Source organism: Lethenteron reissneri, chromosome 17 (assembly GCF_015708825.2).
Source record: "Lethenteron reissneri isolate LAM-NWPU_2019-01 chromosome 17, ASM1570882v1, whole genome shotgun sequence".
NCBI classification, from domain to species: Eukaryota; Metazoa; Chordata; class Hyperoartia; order Petromyzontiformes; family Petromyzontidae; genus Lethenteron; species Lethenteron reissneri.
The window spans coordinates 3,312,765-3,339,692 of record NC_083795.1 but is presented as its reverse complement, the minus strand read 5'-3'; the positions used below and the strand labels follow the sequence as shown (position 1 = coordinate 3,339,692).

The window sequence follows — 26,928 nt, the reverse complement described above, 5'->3', positions numbered from 1 at the left end:
TAACAGGTGTGTGAGCTGTAACAGGTGTGCATGTAACAGGTGTGTCAATGTAACAGGTGTGAGATGTAATAGGTGTGAATGTAACAGGTGTGAATGTAACAGGTGTGTGTGTGAGATGCACACCGAATAGTACCGCCTCTTCAATGCCCTTGGCGTGCCCAGCCAACTCTCTGTCAGCTTTGTCTCCTCAAGGGCGATGTCTACTCATCGCACCAGGTACTCATTTGAGGCCGAGTCGACCTGCGGAATTCCTAGGACCGGTTCAGATCATCGTCACCGGTGTTTGCCGTGTGCGGGAATCGAACTCGGGTGGCCGGGTTCGTAGCGCAGCGTGCTCACCGCTGCATGTTTTTGAAAAACACTCGGAGCTTAATCCCAAGTAATGCCAATGTGCAAACTTTGTGAATGTGAATTCATCATCAAATTGATGCATTATTCATGTTGCGTTCCTGATCAAAACAAGCGGAACAAGGTACACGTGTGTCCGTCCAAAGGACCTCCATATTGACCACCCCTTGTAACACAGGACAAAGATTTCCCACAGAGTCTGCAGACTGTCGGAGTTAGAGCTGTTAGCGAACGCCTGTTAAGGCTGAATCGGGTGCACGAAGAAATGTGTGACCAGCATGCACCATGCCTGGCCGCCTTTGTCTCTCCACCATTGTTGAAGTAGGAGCTTCTTTTCAGGCTGAGCCTACCTATGGGAGGACTGGTTCAGATATAACTTGCTGCTGATGTTGGCTGTGGGTGGGAATCAAGCTCAGGTCATGTGGCCTTGGTAGTGCAGTGGGGGTCATCCAAATTGTCCCCATGTACTGTCCATACACACGTGCACTATATATGTGTGTGCCAAAGAGCTATCGCATTAAATTTGTGTAATGAACACAGCAAAGCTCAATAGTGCATATGAGAGATAATTATTTTTTGAGATCACCCTCCCAATGCGTCATTTGGTTTCACAGGACAGAATTGCTGCACATTTTCCCCATGACGACATGTGTGGGTGGAGATAACTGCGATGAGACCAAAAGGCATGTTTGAGCTGTTTAAAGTAATTCGGGTCCATCGTGCCGCAGTTCACACCTCCGGCCCAATTTCATTTGCCAGATCACACGAGTCCCGAGGTAGACTAAGCTTACGATATTGCCCTCCACCCAATGACGGCGGGTGGAAGTCCAACAACGCTCAATGGCTCACTGCTGCCGACGAACGGAATCTCGCTGTGTCCATGCAAGGGGGCCGCGGGGACAGAGAGCACGAATGTTACGCATTATAAGTTAGACTGGTTTGTCAGATCGTGTACATAAATAAAACACCATTGGAACCTCATTTGCCAGTAACAAAATATGATAATTGTTTTTTTACCCTTTTATCTGGCAACAAAACTGACGCATTTTTTTTACAAAGAGTAATATTTGCATTGACCACAATACCTGCAGTCGGAATGCAAACAAAAAACACAACTCTGATAATGTATGCACTGTCCTTGAAATTGATTGGTCCACACCAGGACAGTGCATACATTATCAGAGTTATGGTTTTTTTTGCATTCCGACTGCAGGTATTGTGGTCTATGCAAACTTGTAAAAAAGGTGTCAGTTTTGTTGCCAGATAAAAGGGTAAAACAATTATCATAAATAAAACAATCAATCCATGGTGACGCCTGTATATTTGGAGTTGCCGTGTTCTCCCCGTGGTCGCGTGGATTTTTTTTCCGGTTCCTCCGGTTTTTCCCTCCACGTTTAAAAACACGCATTGCGATTATTTCGAAAATTTTGCTGCTATAAATGTCTAAATGATGGGCCACTTTGTTGAGCCATCATTTGTGGCCAGGTCGCTTCTGAAAAAGAAGTTGCTACCTCAGTGGGCTTTGCCTGACAAGGATGGTTTAGTGTTGTATTTGTATGTGTTTACTTTTATTGTACGTTGCACTACGATCATGTTTTGTACTGTTTGTTGTAACGTTTTTACCCGCCCGTACTGGACGTCTGTGAAATAGAGCTTTATAGCTCATCGGATTCCTGCAGTATAAATACAGATTCTGATTATATCATACAATGTTAAATATATACTTGGGACAAAATAGGTGGCATTTTCTTAGCGAAAATGTAAAATAACAATTACACAAAAAATCACGCACAATGCGCATTATCTCTCAGAAGATAAGCACGGGTTGAGCCTCGCTTGGATGAGAAATGACAATCTCCGTCACCCCCCCCCCCACCTTCAACAAAAACACTCACCAGCGTGGTGAAGTATGGTTAAATAACGCTAATTCTAGATTTGAAGCTTTCGTGACTGCAAGGATTCAGTACTCTTAGTTTTTTCGGTAAAGTCACGTAGGTAAAAAAATTAAACTAATATTAATAAAAATAAAATAATAAAAATCACGACGTTTCGGAGGCAACACAAGTCTCCGTCATCAGGTGGGACCGTCACAGCCAGATTTGACGTATCACTTGATACAGCAAATCTGGCTGTGACGGTCACTTGATACAGCAAATCTGGCTGTGACGGTCCCACCTGATGACGGAGACTTGTGTTGCCTCCGAAACGTCGTGATTTTTATTATTTTATTTTTATTAATTTTAATTTCATTTTTTCACCTACGTGACTTTACCGTAAATAACGCTAAAACTGGCAAGATTTTGGGGGAGGCCCTCATTCAGCGGTGGATTGACAAAAATGGGTGGACATACACAAGCACAGTTGCGCTTTTTTACTTTATAAATAAAAGTAGTTATTTTATATATACATTACTTAGATTATATATTTCCTCGTTTGGTCCATGTGTCCTTTCACAGGCTTGCTATGTTTCATGGGAGGGCAGAGACTGGATTCACCTTCATTTTTCCCGACGAGTTGAATACCATTGTGTGTGTTTTTTTTCCAAGACTCTTTATCCTCATTTATATTTTGACAAATCTGTGGCGCAGTGGATGTCATCCAAGTGGCGGCAGCGGCGGCGAGAGAGTCTGCTTGCCACGTAAAGGGCATTGAAGAGGCGGTACATTCGGTGTACATCTCACACACACCTATTACAGCTCACACACCTGTTATAGCTCATACACCTGCTACAGAGATGCAGGGTGAGTGCCGTTTTAGCCATGTTTATCCACGTGTACGAACAATTACTTTGACCACAGATTCAAAATTTTCAGCAGTGTTAGTGAAACGTAGAATTGAGCACAATTCCACACACACACACACGTGAGAATAAACGGGTTATCAACAATGCAAATCTGCCCAATTATCTTTTTTAGGCTATATTGTATAATGGAAATGGAGCCATGAGATTGCAAACAAATACTTCCCTTTGATGTGTTAAGCAGGCGTTACTGCAAGTGAGCATACACCATGAGATAATTCTGAAAATAAATATCCACATCAGCAGAGGTAAATGAAACCGCAGACTACAAACACATGTACGCAATCATGTCTCCAGTATAGCTATATCAAGAGACACACTTTACACACGTTTGGTTGTGTATTCATGCACGAGGAAGCCATCAAATGGGAAGACAATATGCTTTCATCAGTTAAAAATGCTCTGTTAACTTGAAAGGCCTGTCTCTGTTATCTCAAGAACAGAAGATTGGAAACAGGAGTACAATTAAGTAGAATAAATACAGTGACCAATGATGTTAGCTGCTTGGCACAAAAATTGGATGTGCTTCGTGGCAGTTTGATGTGTTACAGTATGTTCAGTGGGATGACAACGGTGATGAATATGACAAGAAGAAATAAATACGGCCTCATTGAAATGTAAACAAAAAACTGTTCAGGATTATTGCCGGCTATCGAGTGATCTCTCTATGTACGTTGAACATCTTTCGCGCCGGACGTAGCCAACCGTGTACGGACCGTAGATGCGGATGATGATGTCTGCGAGCAGAGCAAAGAAATTAAATTCTTGACGGCTTGTTGTGAATGCCACAAAGCAGCAGGTTAAGCAGTGATTCGCATTAACCTCCAGCGGTGTGCTTTAGGCGCGTGCCAAAAACGACAACTCAGCGGAGACTTGTTGGGCAAAATGTCGAAGACAAAGTTTGGATCATGTAAACCTTCCCTCTGTGCAAGGCGTACCGACGATGTTACCGAAACAATTTCAAGCGTATGCGTAACGTGTGGACACATTGATAATGCGGATTACTGATGGAATTGATTTTTACACGGCATATATGTGTATAGCCTACTAAAGTGCTGCAATTATTTTACATTGCAGACACGAAACGACAGATCAAGGCCAGGAGCATAAAACGAAAGACTTTGGGACCAGGCTATAAAGAGTCCAGCAAACTTGTACATGCATCATTGGGGTATTTGTAATTGCATTTTTGTATTTGCCATTGTAAATATGAATGTAAAACTGAGGGACAAAATCGGCCTACCTTGTTGGTACGCCTTCACGATCCAGTCCCAGAAACTGTTACGAATGCATAGAGGCCATTCTCTATCCACGATTGGATGAAGGCCGATCCATATTTGTGCTATTACCTCACTCTTGTGCAGTTACATTTATACAATTACCGTAATTGGTTTTAAAAGCACATGCATAACGCAATTGACTAATGGCACAATACAAAGCCATTATTACGATGGATCATTGTTAAACCAGTTAATGCAATGAACCATCTTTATACACTTCCCAAATTGCCCATTCACAGCCGCCAATGAAACGAGCCGCCTCCCCGTTTGTTAAGCGAACGAAACGCTGACCCAGCGACAGAGACGAATGCCATAAAATTTGAGGTTCAACCATGCTGCACGTGTAACGCCGTATCTCGAGACGAAGCCGTGGACAAGGGAGTCTTATTAAAGTCAGTCTGGCATAAAGCAAATTAAATCCAGCGCCGTTGCTGTCGGCCCGAGCGAGGAGTCTGCGTGTGTGAATGCACACGTGGCACGAATGAATGGACGCGCGCAATCGCGCTAACACGGGCTTCTGGCCGTCTCACGGGCTAATGAAAAACACTTTGTCTCTCCGTGCATTAGAGCAAGGTCCAGCTCCACAAGCACGTGTAGAATATGTAGAATACACGGTCACAAATGGCTTTAATGAGCTTCGTTGTGAAAATAGAAGAAAAAAACGTGCACATTACTGAACTAGTTATTGTCTGATTTTAAAACGGATACATGGGTAGCTAATAATATAACAATTGAACAGCCCTTTCTCAATCCAGTGTGGGAAGAAGGTCTCCTCCATTCCGGATTGACTAGGGGGGGGGGTTGACCATACTTCACCACGCTGGTCAGATACCTCTCGCTACCAATGTCAACCATATCAAGGAATCAAACTCCACTCGCTGGGTTCACTGTGCCACTGCTTTAGTTCAATTGTGGACCATTATTTTTTGGGGGAAATGTATTTGCAGACGCTGAATTTTAAGATTTAAAAACTATGGCATCGCCACACAGTGGCCTACTTTTTCCAAATTCTGTAAATGTCTTTACCGTCCGCTTTAGAACGTTTATAGTGCTTCTGGTAATGAAATTACCGGTCAAATAGGTAACATTCAGGCATCTCTCCTCCTACTGGGCTTATATCGGGTACACAAACGAGTGTGCGCTTACTGGATGCGGACATATGTACCCTAAATGCACACAACAATTATACACGCTCTCAATGTGTGTCGACATGAAACTGGGCCGCTTGGTGTGAATACCAGCATCATAGCCCGTAAAGTGCAATGTCCTCTGATTCTCATGTTCAGAGCAAACGTATTCCATGTAAATGGGACGTGGGGGGGGGAGTTGCAATTTAAAATTCAACAATGCTCCAGTGCTTAGCACTCGCTCGCAGTGAATAAGATCGAAAATGCAATAGAATAATAAAATGCACCTCGACTCGATCAGCCGTTTCTTAAGTAGCCAAGCGATCATCGAGCCTGGAGCATGCGATAGGCTTTGCGTATTACAGCGGTGCGTCGGAACAGTTCTCGTATGCAAATGAAGTGGCCCCGGCTATTGAGGCGCAATAGTTGTGTTGTTGTCGCTACGTGTACAGCGTTAAAGGGATGCTTGATGAGGAAGCTGGCGTTCACGTGGTGGCTGCTGTTATGCGTCGTCAAAGCGAGCTGGGCGATCGCCAATGCCACGGCTGCGTATTGACTCAATACGTTGTTTTGGAACATTGCACACGCTGCGTTGTTTCCAGTCGTTGCAGATCATTCTCACAAAGTAGGCACTCGTTGGTGCACGTGTGGGTGGGTGGGTGAGTGGGTGTGTGAGTGAATCGGTGTTTGAGTGCGTGTGTGAGTGAATCGGTGGGCGAGTGCGTGTGTGAGTGAGTGAGAGAGTGAGTGGGTGAGTGAGTGCCTGAGTGAGTGGGTCAATGAGTGAGTGAGTGAATCGCTGAGTGAGTGAGTCAGTGGGTGAGTGAGTGCCTGAGTGAGTGAGTGGGTCAATGAGTGTGTGAGTGAATCACTAAGTGAGTACCTGAGTGAGTGTGAGCAGCGATTTGCTGCTGCTGTGTTCATGCTGTGGAGCGCAGGCAAGCAAAGCAATGATGTCCGGCTCATGCTAGGCGACGTGGTGCATGCTTGCTTGCATGTCCAGTGATTAGAAATCAGAAATATTCATCCCTACGGACTTATCCCGATGGCGGGTCATTCCATTGTGCAAGGCAAAGACAAAGATCCCCCCCGTATAGGCTCAACAGACTTTTGGAGCAAGTGCTGTTCGCGAGCATCTATGAAAGCCGGCAGTGTACACGTGGGGCCGGGTGACCAGTACCACGCCCGGCGGCCGCCTTTGTCTCCCTCGTGGCGATGTTTACACACCCGCACCAGTGACTCATTTGAGGCTGAATCGAGCTAGGGAATGCCCAGGACCAGTTCAGATATTCGGTAAAACCTGCCCGACCAAAGGCTCCCAGAGACCAGAGGTCGCAAACGGGTTTTGATTCCTTACACGTACCCGGCCGCACCAGGGTCGCAAACGGGTACCCTTTACCCGGCCGTACCCGTACCCTACCCGTACCCGGCCGGCTGGGTACGGGTAGGGTACGGGTATCGGGTACCTGATTGCGACCTCTGGGATGAAGCCATGTTGCAGGCGCGGGTGGGTTGATTCTAGGAACTTGAATTGTGAGAAGAGACAAGACGTTGGGAAATGAGTGACAAACAGTTACTCACCAGTGACTCACGGCCCACCTGTACCCGTACCCGGCCGGGTACGGGTAGCCGGGTATCGGGTAGGGTACGGGTATCGGGTACCCGGTTGCGACCTCTGCCAGAGACGCGATGAGCGACCGCGAACCAGGAGGAGGCTCCACCGGCGACCGAGGAGAGGGGCACGTGTTGCACGTTGCTCCAGCAAGTTGCGAGACACAAAGAGGGACCGCGACATCCCCAAGCCGTGAACGTCCAAGGATATCGCACGGACGGCTCACGATTCCGGTCCGACGTCAACGCTTTTTGTTTGCTCTTGAAAAGTACGAAATAAAAAAATAAATCAACATCGAGACTAAAAGAATATCAGAGAAATATTAAATTCTCCCAAATGCAACTGTCAGCAGTAGCAGAACACGCGTGCCAACAAGGAAACACTCAATTGATTTTGATAATGTTGAAGTTTTGTGCAAAACTAGCTACTACTGGCCAAGACTAATTAGAGAATCTATCGAAATTGAAATAAATCAAAATAACTTTAACCATTCGGATAGCTACCGTCTTAGTGCTGCGTGGAAGCGAATGATCAAATAATACATTATTTAAATGCGTGCCTACAAAGGGCAGCGTACTTCAATAGGGATTACCGTTGGTAGCGCTATTTTAATAAACACAATAGACAGGAAGGACAAGTTCAAAGGGCTCGCATAATGCACATGCAGAATGTACGTTGACTCAGTAAATCCCCCCTCCCCCCACATTGTACAAGAGCGCAGAAGGGTGGTCAATGCATCTACGCTTTTATACTGTATAAGGAACGAAACAGTAAGACTTCTTATTCTTGGTTCTTTCGGTAAAGTCACGTAGAAGGGAAATAATACAATAATAAAAATAAAACATAATACAATAAAATTCTCACGACGTTTCGGCCACAACGCAAGCAGCCGTCCTCAGGTGAAGAAACAGAGCTGTCGGAATGATGAAGCTATAGTTGTAATTACTGGCGAAACGTCGTGCTCAGATTGTAAATGTTGTGGCTTGGCTCTCCAACACACCGGTGTGCTGTACTAGTGACGAATTGGCATGTTGTTTACGTGACAACCCTTACTAGTTGGCTGTGTGGGGTGGTGGCGGGTTTTAACGACAAATGTATATATTTACGCCATCTAACCCAAAAAAACCTCTTATGGATAAAACGTCCTCCCAGCGTGAGCGCATATAAATAGATAAAAACGCACGGACTGCATTGAAGGAACAGACGGATGTATTTTTCAGTATTTTACAACGCCTCCCATAAAATGAGGTAATAACCACAAAGCGAGATGGCAACAAGGCCACTTAAAATGTCCCTGTCATACCTCGTTTACCATGGCCAAAGAGGCAGCTCCTTGAGCCACGCCGACGGGTGGTATGCACGTAACTCTGCCGTCCCCTTTCGTTTTTTTTTCAACCGAGAGATTAAATAAAACCGATTGAGGCACATGAAGCATTGCCTCTTTTGCAAGGGCGACCCCGGTAATAAATCTGAAAATAGTAATTTAACAATTTACAGACGATCGTCAATCCATTGCTGGATAGAGGTCTTCCCCACGCTGTGTCGCACACGGCGGCTGTGTGACTGCTGCGCGTCTCCACGCTGCTCAGGACGGGTGCCACGGTGGCGAGATGTTAACTACCTCGCCTAGTACACAGGAGGTCGTGGGTTCAGTGCCGACCCCGACGACGCCTACTGCATATTTGGAGTTTGCATGTCTCTCTCTCTCTCCCCGTGGTCGCGTGGATTTTTCTCCGGGTCTACCGGTTTTTCCCCTCCACGTTAAGAATCAGCATGCGTTTAGAGCGTTTGGCTGCTATATATTTCCACGTGATAGGCCACTTGGTTGAGTTACCATTTGGGGCCAGGTCGTTTCTGGAAAATAGTTTAGTTTAGGGTGGTGAAGGGGGAAGCCTCGGACTCGTTCAGATGTCACCACTGATGCTAGCCATGGGCAGAAACCTAACAATAGTAGTCCAGTTCAACTCACGGTATACTAACCACTGCACTACGGGTTGTAGCTCTCTGCTGTGAAGCAATTACATCACAGTGAAAATGCATTAAATGTTAAACCACATTTTTCTTTTACGGGGTTCGGAGCCGTCATTAGTAACTGGGTTGAGAGCAATGGCTTTAGAGTGCATGGAAAACGAGATTTAACCCTGCTTGGGTGATGGGTTAATCTTGTCGCATGGGGTCAAGAAGCCTTGGGTCTTCGGCAGTAACCCACTGCACGTGGATTTTATTACTGCTCCGAGTGCAGTGTGCTACGTAAATGGACAACCGACCCCGGCCAATTTTTTTATCTTTTATATTAAGTTCGCTTGCTTGCTTGCTTGCGTGCTTGCGTGCTTGCTTACGACCGTGCAAATCTTTCGGTCGTTTTTTAACCCACTTCCCGTGATCCAATAGAGCTGACATTTTGCACACAGACTCGTGCGAGACAATTAATGTTCGTGAAATTTTTTTTCCAAAATTTTACACTGTTTATGGAAAACAAATTAGATATTTAATTACCAATTGCTTAATACTGGCAGACAATCATCTGACCCATAGGTGGCAGCCATCTCAAGCCAGCGGACGAGAGGACTCTAGCCGCCACGCATATAAAGGATTTATAGTGAAAAACTTTGTTTTTACGGGTTATACTTGTAGCCACTTGTGTGGGTCCCGGCAGTAGCATGGGAAGCACATCACCAAATATATGTTTCCTTTTCATGGCAGAGCCTGTCCCTCTAAGTTGAGAATGCTAATACGAAGCTCAACAATCAAATCGTTCACTCCGTACGGCGATGCCTGCCGGCGGGTTTCCGTTTCCATGATTGACATCGGGCGGCGTAAATTAAAACGCAGCAGCGGCTGCTGTGATCAGCGTGACGATCTCTGCTCGTGCCGTGATCGCACGAAAATATGTTTTAACTTCGAAATTAAGCTGCAACGGGAAGACCGTATGGCGACCCGCCGAGAGGAGTTGCAGCCGCTGCCAGTCTTGTTTTGATTCACACAGCCGCCGTGTGATTGATGCGGAGACAATAATCTTGTAAAACCCAACGTTTTATTTATATATATAATTACCAAACAACCTTCTTAGACGAAGCGAGGAAGGACCGTAAAAAACACAACACTATTGTATCAGTGCCGGATTAAGGTAGTGCGGGGCCTTTAGCATATGTTATAAAGGGGCCCTAAATAAAATAAAACATAAATATTAAAACACTTTTTTTTTACTTGTATAGTAAAGTAATTGTATTTTTTTATTTGCTATACAGCCAGATAATACGACAAATCGCTAACCGTAAACACCCAGTCGTTCATAAAAGTTGAAGGCGGTATAGTACTATAGTAATAGAGCAAGTGCGGAATCACCGAACCGGAATTGATAGCTTGAAAGTATTTGGCGCAGGGCACTTTAAAGTACGGGGCCCGTAGCTACATATTTAGCTACTTTTGCTACTAGGATAATCCGGCTCTGTATTGTAAGGCCCTTAGCATGGACACACCCCAGCAGGCGACCCCGAGTGACCCCTTTTTAATAAATAAATGAATTAAAACGAAACCATTAGGCCCTGCCGCAGCGTAAACGGGGTGTCGGCTTAACGATGTGGGAAGAGTGCACGCTCATTACGAATGCAGATTGTATGACGACGTTGCATTATCGCAGGAAGAAAACGAACGCAGCGGCGAAGTACTCTAATGCAGGAAGGGTCCACGCGCTCCTTTATTTATACACTTTATTTATTAAACAGCTCCGTCAATATCCTTTGCTCGGAATCGCTTCACAAAATGTCCACGTTTAATAATAATAATAATGATACTTCGCAGGGATGCTAACGGTGTGCGCGCAAGACTTTGCAATCTCCTGGCGCGGCATTTGAAGCCGATGTAAAAGTTGATCAAAGACTCCCGTTTCGCCTCCTGTCTCGCAAGCAGCGTAAACGAAAAGTTAAACTCAATGGGTGGCACCACAGTCGACCGACGGGCCGCGTGCGGTGGGGTAAAGTGTGGGTACTCCCAGCTCGCCAATGAGTGGTTAATCTGTGCTCACCTACAAGGGGGAAGATCTTCCTCCACCGTGGGATCGAGCGGCGAGTTCAAGGCTGCACCTCTTACCTATTCTACACACTTTCATTTATTTTTTGATCTCGCAGTCCTTTTAATCTGCGCGCGCCATTTACGCTTTGGCTCGTGTCCTGAACGTCACAAGTTGAGCATTGTTAGAAATGTATTTGTTTATTTATTTTTGAGCAGATTCTATTCATATTTGGTAATTTTCACACATGCAGACTTGTTCTAGGGTTTTATATATATAGTATACCTCGATTACCAAAATCATCTCTAAAACAGCAGTGTATTTCCGGACATTATAGTTTTAAATATATTTCAGGAATAATGAAACAAATATAAGGACGAGGTTGATTTTGAGTGCGCACGCTGCAACAGCCATGCCAGATGTTCCAGCGGGTCTCTGCCAACTACAGTTTATTGTTTTTATTAGACTTTTATTATTATTCATCATCATCATTATTATTATTCAAGAACCCAAAGACACGGATGACAGTCCGGAGCAATACGTCCTCAAGTCGGGAGGGCATCGACGGGAAGCACTTGGGGCCCACTGCCCTACCACCACCGTGGGAGAGCAGTAGATTTGCAGGCCAGGGGGAAATTAGGCAATTACACCAGCCCACAGGGGATTATTGTGTCCGTCCGTCGTGCAGGGAGGGGCTGGGTGGGGAGGGAGGGGCTGGGTGGGGAGGGGAGGGGAGGATGGGGAGGGGCTGGTTGGGGAGGGTGGGGAGGGGCTGGGTGGGGAGGGTGGGGAGGGGCTGGGTGGGGAGGGTGGGGAGGTGCTGGGTGGGGAGGGGCTGGGTGGAGAGGGTTGGGCTGGGTGGGGGGTGGGAGGGGTGGGGCTGGGTGGGGAGGGGCTGGTCACCCCGTCGTGCCCTTATAAAACTCAACGTTTAACCTACTCACGCCGGCTTGTGCCCGCCCTCACAGCCGGGCATATTTGCGGAATACACCACGCCGCCGTTGACCCTGGCCATTGACCGAGCAACCCAACGTACCTACCAGCTCCCCCTGCAGGAATGTGTTTCACATATCCAGTGGGGACACGTGGTCAGAACGTTACAACAACAAACGGTACAAAAACACGATCGGAGGGCAAAGTATAGGAAAATAAGGAAATCACAAAAAAAAACCCATTACAAGTTAAACGAAACTATTTATATTTTACCAGGTAAGGCCCAATCAGCTATTGGCTCCTTTTTCTGAAGCGGCCAGGCCATCACGAATGATACGCCTTTCGAAGTGGCCTATGCGGTGGAAGTTTATAGCAGCAAAATAATCTAAATAATCTTTAGAGGGAGAGGGGAGCGGCAGACGATAACAAGTAGCCAAACAAACAACGAAAATAAATAACACAAACGCGATGCCAGAATTTATCAATAATGTATTCTCCTCGGAAATGGTGGAGCGTCAAGAGACCCATCTCACCCCCCTCCTCTCTCTCTCGTCCTGATGCTCCAATTTTTCTGGCCGTTCATGCTGGCTTCAAAAAGAAACGGAGATGCACGTCGCCTCCTCTGGTGGTACAGTCAATTGAGTGATCGATAGTTTTCCCACAAAAGGGTACACGCGTTGTGTTGTGAGTCACGTGCTACCATATTTGTATAAGTCCTGCGACGGCTCACCTTTTCTAAAGGTCGTATTATTTGAATACGAAATTCTATGCATATCTCACCATTGTAACCTCAACCAACCTCGCGTCTGCTTTTTTTCCCCCTTTCTGTCTGTCCTGAGATAATACGCGCCTCGCTGACCTTTCGCTGCAACGTAAAGGGTCATTTATCCCAGCATGAATGCTTAACACGGATACCTGTTGTAGTCAATATTTTCATTGTCGAATTCTGCAGGCTTAGCTGGATGCACGATACTAACTGTGCAGAATACTTCACCTACATCAACTAAAACGCCTCAATGAGCAGTCATCTTCCTACACAATTAGAATCGGAGCATTCTCTTGAACTAAAATGCAAAAAAAAAGAAATAGCGAATAAACAAGTGATCTGATAACCAATTACCGTTCTGTGAACTCGAACACTCTTCAGTGAATGCATTTATCGCAGCAAAGTGACACAAATTATACAAATGCAGGCAGGCAAGAAGCATATGGCAGTGAACTGATGAGGGATAATTACACAAAAATTTGTTAAATCACAATTTTGTCAGTTGTTTGGTGAAGGGCGACAGGCGTCTATTTACATGTAAATGTATGTATTTTTCAGCAGATTCCCCCTCTTCCCCCAACGAATAAATATAACTCATTACGTGAGGTTTTTCACTCCGGAGACAAAACACAAGCGCATTACTCTTGGGCGCCCACGCTCACCTCGAGGTGAGGCAGTCTGCCGGCCCTGCAGCCGTTGGGACTCGCGTTCTAAATCGCCACCGCCCCTGCAAGTCTCAAACGGTCAAGCCGCCCCCCCCCCCCCGTAGCCTTAACAGACTGTTGGGACAAGTGCTGTTAGCGAGCACCTATGAAGGCCGGCACGGCACACGAGGGGATGGGTGGCCAGCACCGCGCCCGGCCGCCTTTGCCTCCCCGGTGGTGATGTTGACACACCGCCTCTAGGTACTCATTTGAGGCTGACCTAGGGGAGCGATTCAGATAATCGTCACTGGCGTTGGCCCGTGAGCGAACTCGAGTTGCCAGTTTTCTAAGCGCGGCGCGCTAACCACTAATCCTTGCTGATCTCTTCAAGGAACATAAACCATCACGCGAACTCATCCTCGCAGACGCTTTTGGCTAGACATTGAACAAAGACGGTCACCGCATTGCACGCTTTCGGATGCGCTTCTGCGGCCGTCTGGAACGCTCTTCCTTCCGATATTTGGAAGCCACCGGAACTACGTACTTTTCAATCTAGATTGAAATCTCATTTCTTTAAAACTGCCTTTTGCGTTTAGTTTGTTGTCCTTCCCCCGCACCTCCGATTAGCACGGTTGGCAACGTACGGCGCAAAAGAAGTTCAACATACACACATACACACTCCACCGCTCCCCATGGGTACCGCGCACACACACAAACACACACGACGCGCCGCGTGACTCGCCTGCATATGTAGTTGCTTTTGCACTTGTTGTTGAGGCTCAGGCAGTTGGCCCGTTCGGGCTCCTCGTAGGAGCACGCGGGCACGATGGTCTTCCGCCGCCGCTCGGTGCACGCGAACTCGGCGCACGGGCAGAAGAGCATCCCGTGCGTCGAGTTGGCCGGCACGCGCTCGAAGAACTGCCGCAGGGCCTGGTGGCACTCGCGCCGGCGGCACACGTCGCCCTTGGGGGTGCACGTCTTCACGTACTCGTTCTTGAAGCGCGAGCATGCCTCCTCCAGGTTGCACGCTTTGGCCGCCGCCAGGCACGCGTTGCCCGACGTCGGGACGGCCGGGGGCCCTGCGGCGGGAGTGGTCGCGTCCGTTAGGCCTCGAGGCGGGCGGGCGGGCGAGCGGAGCGGCGGTCGCGCGCGCAAACCTTCTGCACTCGCGCGTTGGACTTGCAAGCCCAGAGGTGGCCGGTTCGATGGGGCCTCCCAAGCGTGGCGGTTTTGACATTGGCGTGAGTTTTTCATAAATACCCCCTAGCCAGTAACCCGTGCCCCTGTCCACTCAACAATTTAAATGGGTAAAGCCGCGGTTATTCGCTCTGAGATCGCGAGTGGTGGGGTAAAATGTAGGTACCTCCAAGACGTGGCCAGCATGGATGAGTAAGGCCACATCCCCTATCGAGGGAACTCTCTATAGCTCCCTCGGGTGAAAGACCCTTCTGCCAACAGTGGCGTGAGTGAGCAATTGCAGCGCTGCACCTTTACCTTTACGATAAGGTCACAAAGGTCAAGTCACAGTGGTGCTTATCTCCTGTTTAAAGACTTGTGCCAGGGGGAGGAAATACCGCATTCCGCTGGTGGAGGCGAGGCTATCCCCAGGGTTACCAATGTTGGCTTCTCACAAGTGGGACTTGTGTTGTTAGCTTTAGTCAAGTTTAGTGGAATGAAAGAGCAGAAACACTGAATCGACGGTGATCAGGATTCAAACTCATAACCTCCTGATTACCGCTCGAACCACTGCACTACCGAGTTGCATTGTTGAAAATGAAGCTCTCCAAATTAAAACAAATACAATGCACATGTAATATAGGCGTGTGGAATGTGCCTATGTAAAAAGAGTACTCACATCATTAGTGTTACAATGTACATAAGCCAAGTTTTTTTTATACGGATATTGTACACGTAATAGCAGATACATTAATGTTTCATTTGGAACATAAAAATAACGTGATTTACAGGATTAATGTTCCATCTAATTTGTATTCACACGTGTTATGCACGAAGATATTATTAATGAGTTTGTTTCATGCAAATACGAAATGCTTCAAATGACAGTCCAATGTAACGTCTATCTTCTTTGTGAGGATTCACATATATTCATGTTCACAATCTTCATCTATATCTCCCATTTTACAAGATGTTTTATTAAGCATTGGATTGTGTTATTGACTTAAGTTAAACCCCATATATACCCTAAGCACACAGGCAGGCAGCCTCCAGGTAGTAAGTAAACCTGTGTGGTGACTGAGCATTGAGGCTGAATACCTATCAGCAATCATAATAATTTGCAATGCTGTAGCGACAGTGGTACATTTCAATTATGTATCACAATATAAAATTATTATTATTTTGCCTTTCAAATGCAACATTCATTCGGAATATCAAAAGCATAATTTAATCCCAGTTGAAGATGGCACAGTGGGTGGTCTGCTAAGGGGCCGTCCATAAATGACGTCACGCACCTGGGGGGGCGGTCAGACATTTGTGACGATGTTTGACGAGGGGGGGGGGGGGGTTGAGAAATGTGACGTCACATCAAAATGCGCAACTTTAAATAAATATAGACAACACGTTTTACTTAATTAAATAGACTTTTTGATAACTGTTTTATTTTTTTGGGGGGCAGTGCTTTGTGACGTCATATTTGAGGGGGGGGGGTCTGACTTTTTGTGACGCTGTGTGACGATGAGGGGGAGGGGGGTAAAAAATCGTCCAAAATCGCGTGACGTCTTTAATGGACGGCCCCTAAGACCAACTTGGCCTCAACGTAGTTTACGATTTGGAAAAATCTGAAGGTCATTTGCCATATATACACACGGCGGTCATAACTGCTGTTTATCCATGGCTAAATGAGTGAAAGACATCCAGCTCCCGCACTTCCTCGGGTAATTTAGGATGGAAACAGCATTTGTTTGATATGACTCCCTTTGAGCTTTCAATCACTCGCATTACACGTGGCCCAAGTCGTTTCAGGTGGCCCAACAACGCATCACATGTGGCCCAAAGCAAGCGCGTACTCGCACTACCAATTGCTACCAACAGGCGGCTTTAGAAGCAGCTGCAAGAAACCGGCTCCTTAGAGGGGGAATCTGCCAACGAGGCTGCTTTTGCTGCCCTCGTGTATAGATTCGGGGGCCCACGTCTGTCTCCACCCGTTCCTTCTCTGTGACACCACGCGTCGCAGAAGCTGACTATGTTAGCGGTGTAAATATTCATGTACAATGTTAATGGCTACAAGGGGGGTCGGGGGAGTGTTGGTGGGTTTTTTGTATTCATAGTTGTATATGAATTATTTGATGCTGACGCGAGTGTTAATGGTTAGCACACTGCAGGCTTTGCAATTCAGATGTCGTCGCTTCGATCTCCTGGCGTGGCGGTTGAAACAATGGGTCAAGTTTTTTGAATCCACCCCAGCACCGCCTCTGCCCAGCTCAGCACCAACATGTGGAGTACACAACAGTTGTTCGTCAATCGGCAGGTCACGTGGTGTTGTGGGTAAGGTGTGAGTACTCACACACCCGTGGAAGAGTAGGCCAAGTACCCTCTCTAGAGCGGTTCTCTAGGGGCCCTTCTAGTGACAGCCGCAGAGGCTACGAGTGGCGTTAGAAAGACATTGCAGGGCGACGTGGAAGCAAGCGGTTACTTGGCTTGGATACGGCAAGAAGTGGTCAAATAGGCATGATGTGCATGATGTGCGTGGCAGGGTGCTGTATGGCGTCTGCTTGCTAAAATATATTTCGCAATGGTATAATCCGATTTAAATAAATTAGCGTAATACATTTGCTCATTATATCGGTGCGACATTCAGGGAATTTGAGAGTAAAAGTTTGCTAAATATGAACATTTAATTAAATTCTAAGTTGTTGCATAATACAATCTAAAATGCTGCTACATTTGTGGAAAAGAAAATTGGCAGAGGGTGGGTGGGAAAGAAACGTTATGAAAAGAATGAAAACGTTAAAGGAATATTTTCCTACGAACACAATTCTTTATAGAACCCCCTCTCCGCCTTACCCCACCCCTTTAAAAAAAAAGAGAGAGAACGGCCAACCCCGTGAAATTCCAACTGCGGCCTGTAATTAAGGAGGCGTACGACCTGCAACGTCGGTCTTAGTGACGTTTATTGTTGGAGCGTGCCATGAGCCTGGCAAAACGTGAATTCCATTTTTATTTTCTCATGGCGCCGATGTAAGGAACAGATGCGCGCGATGGGTTACGCGCGTGCTTGAAATGAAAAGTAAGATAAACTTATCCGTGCGATGAGAGACGTCTTCTACGAGTTACTTGTCCAACTGAAAAAAAGTTTCCTGGCAAAATTGTCGATAGCCCTGCTACAAGTGTATATACTGTCTGATGTGCTCATGTGTCCATATATACTGCACGTTGTTTTGATGTATACTGTTCATTCTTCTGGGTATCCCAGGGGATAGCCGCTACAATGTACGCTGCGTGGCAGTTTTAAATAACGGTGCACATTTCTTAAAACGCCACCAGTCGCCTCTGTTCACCGGGCAGTATAATTAGGTGCACCAAAGTGAATCAACGGGGTGTGTGGGGTAAAGTGTGGGTACTGCCATCCCTTCCAAAATGTCTGGTCAGTGTGGAAGAGTAGGCCAAAATACCCTCGAGAGGGGCTTTTTCCAGTGAAGGCTCCATCCGACAGCAGTGGCATGAGCGGGCTATTGCAGGACTACGCCTTTAACGTTTTAGGAGTCTCGTTTAGGTCATGGGGTCGAGTCAGCCCTTCATAGCTGTGGAGTTGATGAAGTGAGTACCACTTTGTGGGAAGTCAACATGTGGAAGTTACGTGGGAAACACTGGTCCCTGTCATTGGAATGTGGAATTTCACAATTGTGTCAGTGCTGTTAATACGAAATTAGCATTGCTCAGAAACCACATTTTAGCTATTAGGTGAATACCGGAGTGAGTGATGTACTGATGTAAATTCTAATGGTGTTCTACAAGGGATATAATGTAAACGTAGAAAAAAAGGAATACCGTCGAAGTTTTTGTTAAACAGTAGAACATTCGAAAACTAAATATTTCGATTTTGAGCCCCTTTTAAAATTGTGGGATCAACCACATTTTTTAAATTACATTTCTTGTTATTGAGCCTGGGCCAATGCATGGCATTTGGAGGTCTTGGATTCTGAATCCAGACACGACTGCAGATGTCCCCAGGTAGTCGTGCGATGAAGCTGACGCCAAAGAGGCCAGAAGGCATTCAAGAGCTGCTGCTTCAAGTTGCAGGCAAGCAGTGGAACGCATTCGGGACGCCATCCACCCAGGAGATGGGGTGAAGAGGTAACCACGTGTCACATTGGAGGAGCGTGCACGATGGCAACAGCTTGAGAAGTAAGCATTCATCCAGCAGTGGATTGACCACGGATGATGATGATGTTGATGATGATGAACTAAACTCACATTTTGTTAATTAGCACTGTGCTCATATGCTGCACTATCGCATATGTGTGTCACTGTGCTTACATGAAGGCCAGCTATCTTTTCTATTAAAGGGCCGTTTGTATGCGATTGCCAGTTTTGGACCGAGTCCACCGTTTTCTGCGCCGGTAATTTTGTACGGAGCGGGGGGGGGGGTCCCTTTCAGTGCTCACCTGCCGCTAGTGCCTGCAGACGGTACGTGACGGGCTCGTAAGGGGAGCTCCCGTAGATGTGATCACCTGCCAACAACAACAACAAAACCAACACACGAGGAGATTGCAACACCCTTGGCGACTGAAATTAATTCGGCGCAAACACAACAGCAACAATACGCGCTCGGTACATGCGCATCGCCCCCCCCCCTCCTTTTCCGCGATGCTTGCCGCTGCTGGCAAACAGCCAGAAGCGAGACCCGGAGACACACAAGCACGCACACGCAAACAATTTCATACATCAGCGTAGAGCGTCAGCACACCATGTATGGCAATACGGAACCCGTGCCATAGAAACGTGGCGTTTTAGAAGCACTCGCTCGGCACCGCGGAACGAACGCGTCATCGGGGACATGTAGACCGTATATGCTACATGTTGACTTTCATGATGATATCGCTCCGTATGTGGGTGCTCGCGTGTGCGTGTGTGTCTCTGTGTGTGTCTGTGTGGTGGGGAGCGGTGGTGTAGCGGTTAGCGCGCTGCGCTATGAACCCAGCGACCCCAGTTCGATTCCCGCTCACGGCCAACACCACAGTGACGATTATCTGAACCGTTCCCGGGCCTCCCCTAGGTATACTCAGCCTAAAATGAGTACCTAGTGCGATGTGTAAACATCGCCGCTAGGGAGACAAAGGCGGCCGGGTGTGGTGTTTGCCACCCCACCCCCTCGTGTGCCGTGCCGGCCATCATAGGTGCTCGCTAACAGCACTTGCCCCTACAGTCTGTTAAGGCTATAGGGGGGATCTTTGTCTTTGTGTCTGTGTGGTGGCGTAGCGGAGCGGTGGCACAGTGGTTAGCGCACTGCACGACTCAACCCAGTTCCGATTCTTGGCCACGGCTCGCATCAGTGGCGAGTGATATCCGACCAATTGAATGCCTCCCCTCGGTCAATTTCAGCCTTTTGAACAGTACCAAGTGAGGCGTGTAAACATCAGCACTGGGGAGACAAAGGCGGCCGGTGCTTAGGGCTGGGGAAACCAGCTCCTCGTCTCGTGCGCCGTTTTGCCCCAAATAGCGGGGGCTCGCCTACAAACACTTTTCCCCCTCTTTCTTTCGCATGGCTGATGTAGACGCAGAGCGAACAGCTACAATTTCACAGTTTAGTGTGGCACTGGCCCCTCCTCCCGCCCCACCTAACAAGGCAATGTCGGCTAACAAAAAAAACGAGGGGGGGTGGGGCGAGGGGATATTTTATGAGTCTTTTGTCATTGGCACGTGCACAAGAGATGGCACGCACGGCAGAAATCCAAAACGTTCGTTACAGGAGTTGTTGCAGCCCGGAGGGGTGGGGGGGCGCATTGCAAAGCGATGGCAAATGGTCTCGTGTGACACCACCCCACCCCACCCCCTTGATGTGGGGGGCTCGCTTTGTGCCTGCGGCTCATTCTCAAAAAAAGCCTCCACCACCAAAGACAAAGATCCCCCGTATAGCCTGTACAGACTGTTAGCGAGCACCTATGAAGGCCGGAACGGCACACGAGGGGGTGGGTGGCCAGCACCACGCCCGACCGCCTTTGTCTCCTTTGTCTCCCCAGTAGCGATGTTTAAACACCGCACTTATTTGAGGCTGAGTCGACCTAGGGGAGGCCCAGGACCGGTTCAGATAATCGTCACCGGTGTTGGCCGTTGAGCGGGAATCGAACTCGGGTCGGCAGGTTTCGTAGCGCAGCGTAGCGCTAACCACTACACCCACCGCTCCCCACCAACACCACCACCACCAACCCCCACCCACCCACCCGCTCGCAAGGACCCGAGTGACTGTCTGACGACGCGGGAACACGCAGTGAAGGTCGTCGGCACGTGTCCCCCGTGCACGCGGGACACAGGCGGGGGGTGGGTGGGGGGGGACACTTATCATCAACTGCCACCAGACATTGCCAATGGCCTTTGTTTTCAAAATATGTATTTGGTGGGGCATTGTTAATAGGTCACGTTTCAAGTTATTGATTTTTTTTTACCAACAACGAATCCCGCGTTGCTCCTCCTCTTCCCCAGTAGTCACATCCCTCATCGTCACCACCACCACCACCGTCACCACCACCACAAGGGTGTTCTGCGGTTCCTGCGTAGCTGTAACGCATATTCACTTTTACGAGTTGTACCTTACAAAGTAATTGGGTCCATTATTTTATTTGGGCGGCTTCTCTCCCTTCCAATGGGCATGTGTAGGGCTCACGCCTAGGCATGCCCTGGTTAACCATCACCGTTACACGGGCTAATGTTTTATTATCGCATCTGCGAGCCGACGTCGCGAGAGCAATTTGAGTTCCCTGACCTTACCCAAGCGTAAAAAAAATACACATTCTGCACAGCCCTCGATGGATAACGAGCGTCCGAATGCTATAGGCGCAATGCAGGTGCGATAATAAATCCAAGGTACGTATGTTGAACTTCTTTCGCACCGTACGTAGCCAACCGTAATAATCGGAGGCGCGGGGGAATGACATCAAAAAAGCAGCAGGAGGCCGAGCCATGATCAATCGAAACACCGGCGGGGCGCGTGTAATATGAATGTTGATTTGCAGCACCGTGCTCTCGAATGCGGAATGGGTTTCCAGCCACTGCAGCGAGTGGCCCACGAATTTAGCTCATTTATTCTTGAAAGCACCATCAGGGTAACATCCTGGCGTTTCCAAACTGTTTCCAAGTTGTCACAGTTTCTCTACTCCGGAGGGCCGAAAAAAGTATTGGAATTTCATTTGGAACAAAAAAGTCCACAGATAATGCAATCTAAAGAGACGGTCTGTGAGTGGTGGTGGTTATGGCATGGGGAGGGTTTAATCCAGCAGTGGGTTGATCATGGCCACTACTGCTGCTGCTACTGATGCTGACGATTACACTAATCTAGCAACGTGCGTCTCCCCGTGCGTGAATTGTGAAGGCGTTCGCTCTCTCGACGATCACAAGTGCCCCAAACGCAGACAATTATGGGAGTGACCAATGCACAAACGAGGGAGGACACTGGAGTTGCACGTTACACGTGGCGCGCGGGGGGGGGGGGGGTGCTGAGCCAGGGCCAAGTGCGCTTTGCTATTTACACCACAATTAGTTCAAAAGGAAATGTGACAATCGCCTCCGAGGCCGTGGCGCAACATGCGCCTGGCGTCGTTCGGAGGGCGCGGGGGGGAGAGAGAGCGAGAGGCCACATTCATCATCCAGCGCGAATAGTCACCGTGCGCGTGTGCGAGACCGCAACCAACCCTCCCTCCCTCGCTCCCTTCCCGTGCCTTTCAATAAAGCTCAATAACAAAGACAAGCGAATGTAAAGAAGCGAGCGGCGTGCCGGCCGCGTTGTTGACATCGTTTTTTGTGGGGTCGTGCGGGCCGCGCGTGCATCGCGGTGGAGTTTGCAGGGCTCCGGGAGCCACCGACGAGCCCGAGATGGACTGGACGCGCCTGAGCGAATGACCGCCGCGCATCCCAGTATTATTGGACGTGGGTCATTAATTGTGGCAAACCTCGGGACTTTTATGCACGCACGTGACCAACAGTGCCGTTGCTTTATCGCCGCTTCCACGCTGATTGGTGGAGGGCCCTATGGTTAATGTCCCGGTGCGGCAGGGGTGAGAGGTGCGAGCGAGACACACACGGATGAGAAATGCGCCGTTAAACGGGGGACAGCTACCCAGCGATTCCATTTAGCGTGGATGCTAGGAAGACTACTGCGAATGAATTACAAAGACAAAGACCCCCCCCCGTATAGCCTTAACAGACTGTTGGGCCAAGTGCTGTTAGCGAGTAGCACCTATGAAGGCCGACACGGCACCCCGAGGGGTTTGTGGGTGACCAGCAATCACGACCGGCCGCCTTTGTCTCCCTCGTGACGACGTTTCGACATCGCGCCAGGTACCCATCTGAGGCTTGGTCAACCTCGCGGACGCCGAGGACCGTTTGAGATAATCGCTTGAGACAATCGTTTGAGATAATAGTTTGAGATAATCGTTTGAGATAATCATCACTGGTGTTGGTCGTGAACGTGGTTCGAACTCAGGTAGCGGCGTTAGTGGCGCAGGGCGCTAACCGCTACGCTACCGCTCCCAACTGAGGAATTGACCACGACGACAGCATGCACGGCAATCACTCGCTCGCTCGCTGGGCTCCGCGCGTGTACTTGCACGCGGACCGACACGACTGGTTTTGCCACTGGTAAGGAACCCCTGGAGCGGTGGCGCAGTGGTTCGCCGGCTGTCGCTCTGAACTCAGCGTGACCTCGGTTTCATTCCTCGGCCACGGCAAAACAAATCCTTGCTCCCTCCGTACCCAAGAAATTCACCAAGCCCGCAATGGCCAGCGTGCTGAAGTATGTCCAAACAGCCACTCTCACATGACTGAGGAAGCATGACGAAGCCTTCATTCAGCAGCGGATAGATCAAGGGCTCAAGGAGGGAATCCCCTCGACAACAGGAGGCACGTGCGCGCGACACGTGACGGCTGTCGGCCCGGGTCTCTTCAGGCTCCCAAGTCCACAGGGCGAATTGCCACAAATCTCAATATAATAAGAACACCTTCTTGGTTCTTTCGGTAAAGTCACGTAGAAGGGAAATAATACAATAATAAAATTAAAACATAATAAAATACAATTCTCACGACGTTTCGGCCACAACGCAAGCAGCCGTCCTCAGGTGAAGAACAGGTCTGTCGGGAAGACAGTGTCGAAAGAACCAAGAAGATGAATCCCTGCAGTCGCGAAAGCTTTAAATCGAAATATAATAAGAACACATCAAGAATAACGCATCTCTCTACGTCTTTGAGCCTATGTCTCAGGCGTCTCTTTGAAGAGGTCGCAGTAGTTAAAACAAGGAATGGAGCACCATGGATATGAGCCCACATTCTCCCCAAGGTGTCCTTGAAAAAAAATTTGAGCGCCATAATTGTGCGGAGTTTGAACACACACAGAAGGATAAAGATTACCCATATAGTCGTTCACGGACTGTTGGGGCAAGTGATGTTAGCGAGCACCTATGAAGGCCAGAATGGCACACAAGGGGGTGGGTGACCAGCACCACACTCGGCCGCCTTTGTCTCCCTCGTGGCGATGTTTACGCATCCATCACACCGGGCACTCATTTGAGGCTGAGTCGACCTAGGGGAGACCCAGGAGCGGCTTGGATAATCGTCACCGGTGTTGTCCGTGAGCGCGGGAATCGAATTCTGGTCGCCGGGTTCGTAGCGCAGCCACTACCCCCCCTCCCTCCGCACTTAGAGAGACACACACAGACACATGCCACACAGGAGCACCCACGCAGCCACGCGCGCGTCTCTCTCTCTCTCCGCACACGCTGGGGGGGGGGGTGTGGTGGTGGTGGTGAGCCCGCGCGCCATCCCCCACCTTGCACGAATCCCTGGTGGATGCTCCAGTAGATGCGCAGGCAGTGCTTCTCTTTCTTCATCCCACGGCGACAGCGGCAGTCGGAGAGGGGTCCCGCTTGGAGCGCCTCGGCCGCGCTCACGCACTCGTTGCGCGCGTCCGGACCCAGCAGCATCTCGCCGCTGCCCGCCAGGCACTGGCGCAGCGTGCGCAGCGTGCTGCTGCACTTGAGGTCGGCGGTGCACAACTCGTTACCCTTGACGCAGTCCACCCGAGGGGTCGTGTGGGCCGCCGAGGCCGAGGCGTGGCTGGCCCCGCGCAGGGCGGGCAGGGCCCCCGCGGCGGTCTTCACCACCGCGGCGGCCCCGACGACGCCGCCGCCGGATGATCTCCAGGCGGTCGCGGCAGAGCCAGAGGCGGCGAAGTAGCTGTCTGTGAACGTGTGGGAGTGTGTGAGTGAGTGAGAGTGTGTGTGAGAGTGAGTGAGTGTGTGTGAGTGTGTGTGAGTGAGTGTGTGAGTGTGTGTGAGTGAGTGTGTGTGAGTGTGTGTGAGTGTGTGAGTGAGTGTGTGTGAGGGTGTGAGTGTGTGAGTGTGAGTGCGTGTGTGTGAGTGTGTGTAAGTGTGTGTAAGTGTGAGTGAGAGTGCGTGAGAGTATGTGTGAGTGTGTGTGTGAGTGAGAGTGTGTGAGTGTGTGTGTATGAGTGTGTGTGTGTGGGTGTGAGTGCGTGTGAGTGTGTGTGTGAGTGTGTGTGTGAGTGTGTGTGAGTGTGTGAGTGAGTGTGTGTGTGAGTGTGTGAGTGTGTGTGAGTGAGTGAGTGTGAGTGAGTGTGTGTGAGTGTGAGTGAGTGTGTGTGAGTGTGCGTGTGAGTATGTGTGAGTGTGTATGAGTGTGAGTGTGTGTGGGGTGAGTGTGTGTCAGTGTGAGTGAGTGTGTGTGAGTGAGTGTGTGAGTGTGTGTGTGAGTGAGAGTGTGTGTGTGTGTGTATGAGTGTGTGTGTGTGAGTGTGTGTGTGAGTGTGTGTGGGTGTGAGTGCGTGTGAGTGCGTGTGAGTGTGTGAGTGTGCGTGTGAGTATGTGTGAGTGTGTATGAGTGTGAGTGTGTGTGGGTGAGTGTGTGTCAGTGTGCGTGAGTGTGTGTGAGTGAGTGTGTGAGTGTGTGTAAGTGCGTGAGTGTGTGGAGCGGTAAGCGTAGCAGTTAGTGGCGCTGCGCAACGAACACGACTTCAATTACCGCTCACGGCCAACATCGGTGACGAATATGTGAACCGGTCGTGGGCTTTCCCCTAGGTCGACTCAGCCTCAAATGAGTACCTGGTGTGATGGGTAAACAGACATCGCCACTGGGGAGACAAAGGCGGCCGGGCGTGGTGCTGGCCACCCACCCCTTCGTGTGCCGTGCCCCCTCATATGTGCTCGCTAACAGCACTTGCCCCAGCCGTCTGTTAAGGCTTTACGGGGGATCTTTGTCCCTGTAGTAGTTAGTGGCCCTGCATTAAGAACCTGGTCACCAGAGTTAAACGCCCGCACACGGCCCACATGACGAATATCTGCATCGGTCCTTGGTCTGCACCTGGTCGACTCAGCCTTAAGTGAATACTTTGTGCGGTGCGTAAACGTCGCGGATGGGAAGACAAAGACGGACCGGTGGGATCTGGCCTCACCACCCCCCACCCTCGTTAGCCGGGATCGGCCTTAAATATATGCCCGCTGACATCACTTGTCCCAACGGGTCCGTGAAAGCTGTATATTGTCGACCTTAATTACTGAACTTGCTCAGCATCATCAGCTGCACGTGGTACTTGAATCTGTACAGGGCCTCCCCCAGGTCCACTCAGCCTTCGATGAGTGCCGGGTGCGCTTCGGCAGCAGCACCAGCAGCGACAGCAGCATCACTGGGGAACGATGAAGGTTGGCCGCGGAATCTGAACATATCGCCTCGCCTAGTTGCGATGTTGCGAGCCAAAATAGGTGCTCGCTAACAACATCCCTCGATCGGGCCCTTTAGCGCGCCCGTTGTATTTTCGTCGAGCGCATGGCAAGGATCCCGACGATGGGTCGCCGTGGGGGAAGATGTGCTGTCCCCGCGGCGCGGGTTGCTTTTTCTCGCCGGCTGTCTGGGCTTTGCGTTAAATACATCAGCGGGTAATTTAGACACGACGCCAATTGTCTAACGAGCTGCACAATAACGCCACTTGCTCGTGCAATTAGCGATTCCAATCACGGGAGTGTTTTCGGGAGAGGCATTTCCTATACTTCTTCCGCTAAAAGTGTCTCCCCTGCTGCGTTGCGCACGCATCTGTGTGGTCGAATGACATCGGTGCGCCTCCCGTAGATGCATTCACGCGGTTTCAAAGCCGTCGTCGAGTAGCCTTGATCCTACCGGATTTCTTTTTTTTACAGTTTGGTTTCAAAAGCGATATCTCACGACGAGTTCAT

General features: G+C 49.1%; 1 protein-coding gene across 1 annotated transcript in view; it reads right to left on the bottom strand.

Annotated features, from left to right (window-relative positions):
- Positions 1–26,928, bottom strand: part of GFRA4 (GDNF family receptor alpha 4) — a 53,114-nt gene that overhangs the window by 24,123 nt on the left and 2,063 nt on the right. Inside the window, 3 exon segments of the mRNA XM_061552845.1 lie at positions 14,262–14,598; positions 19,144–19,209; positions 24,513–24,923. Coding sequence (XP_061408829.1) covers positions 14,262–14,598; positions 19,144–19,209; positions 24,513–24,923 — 814 coding nt within the window.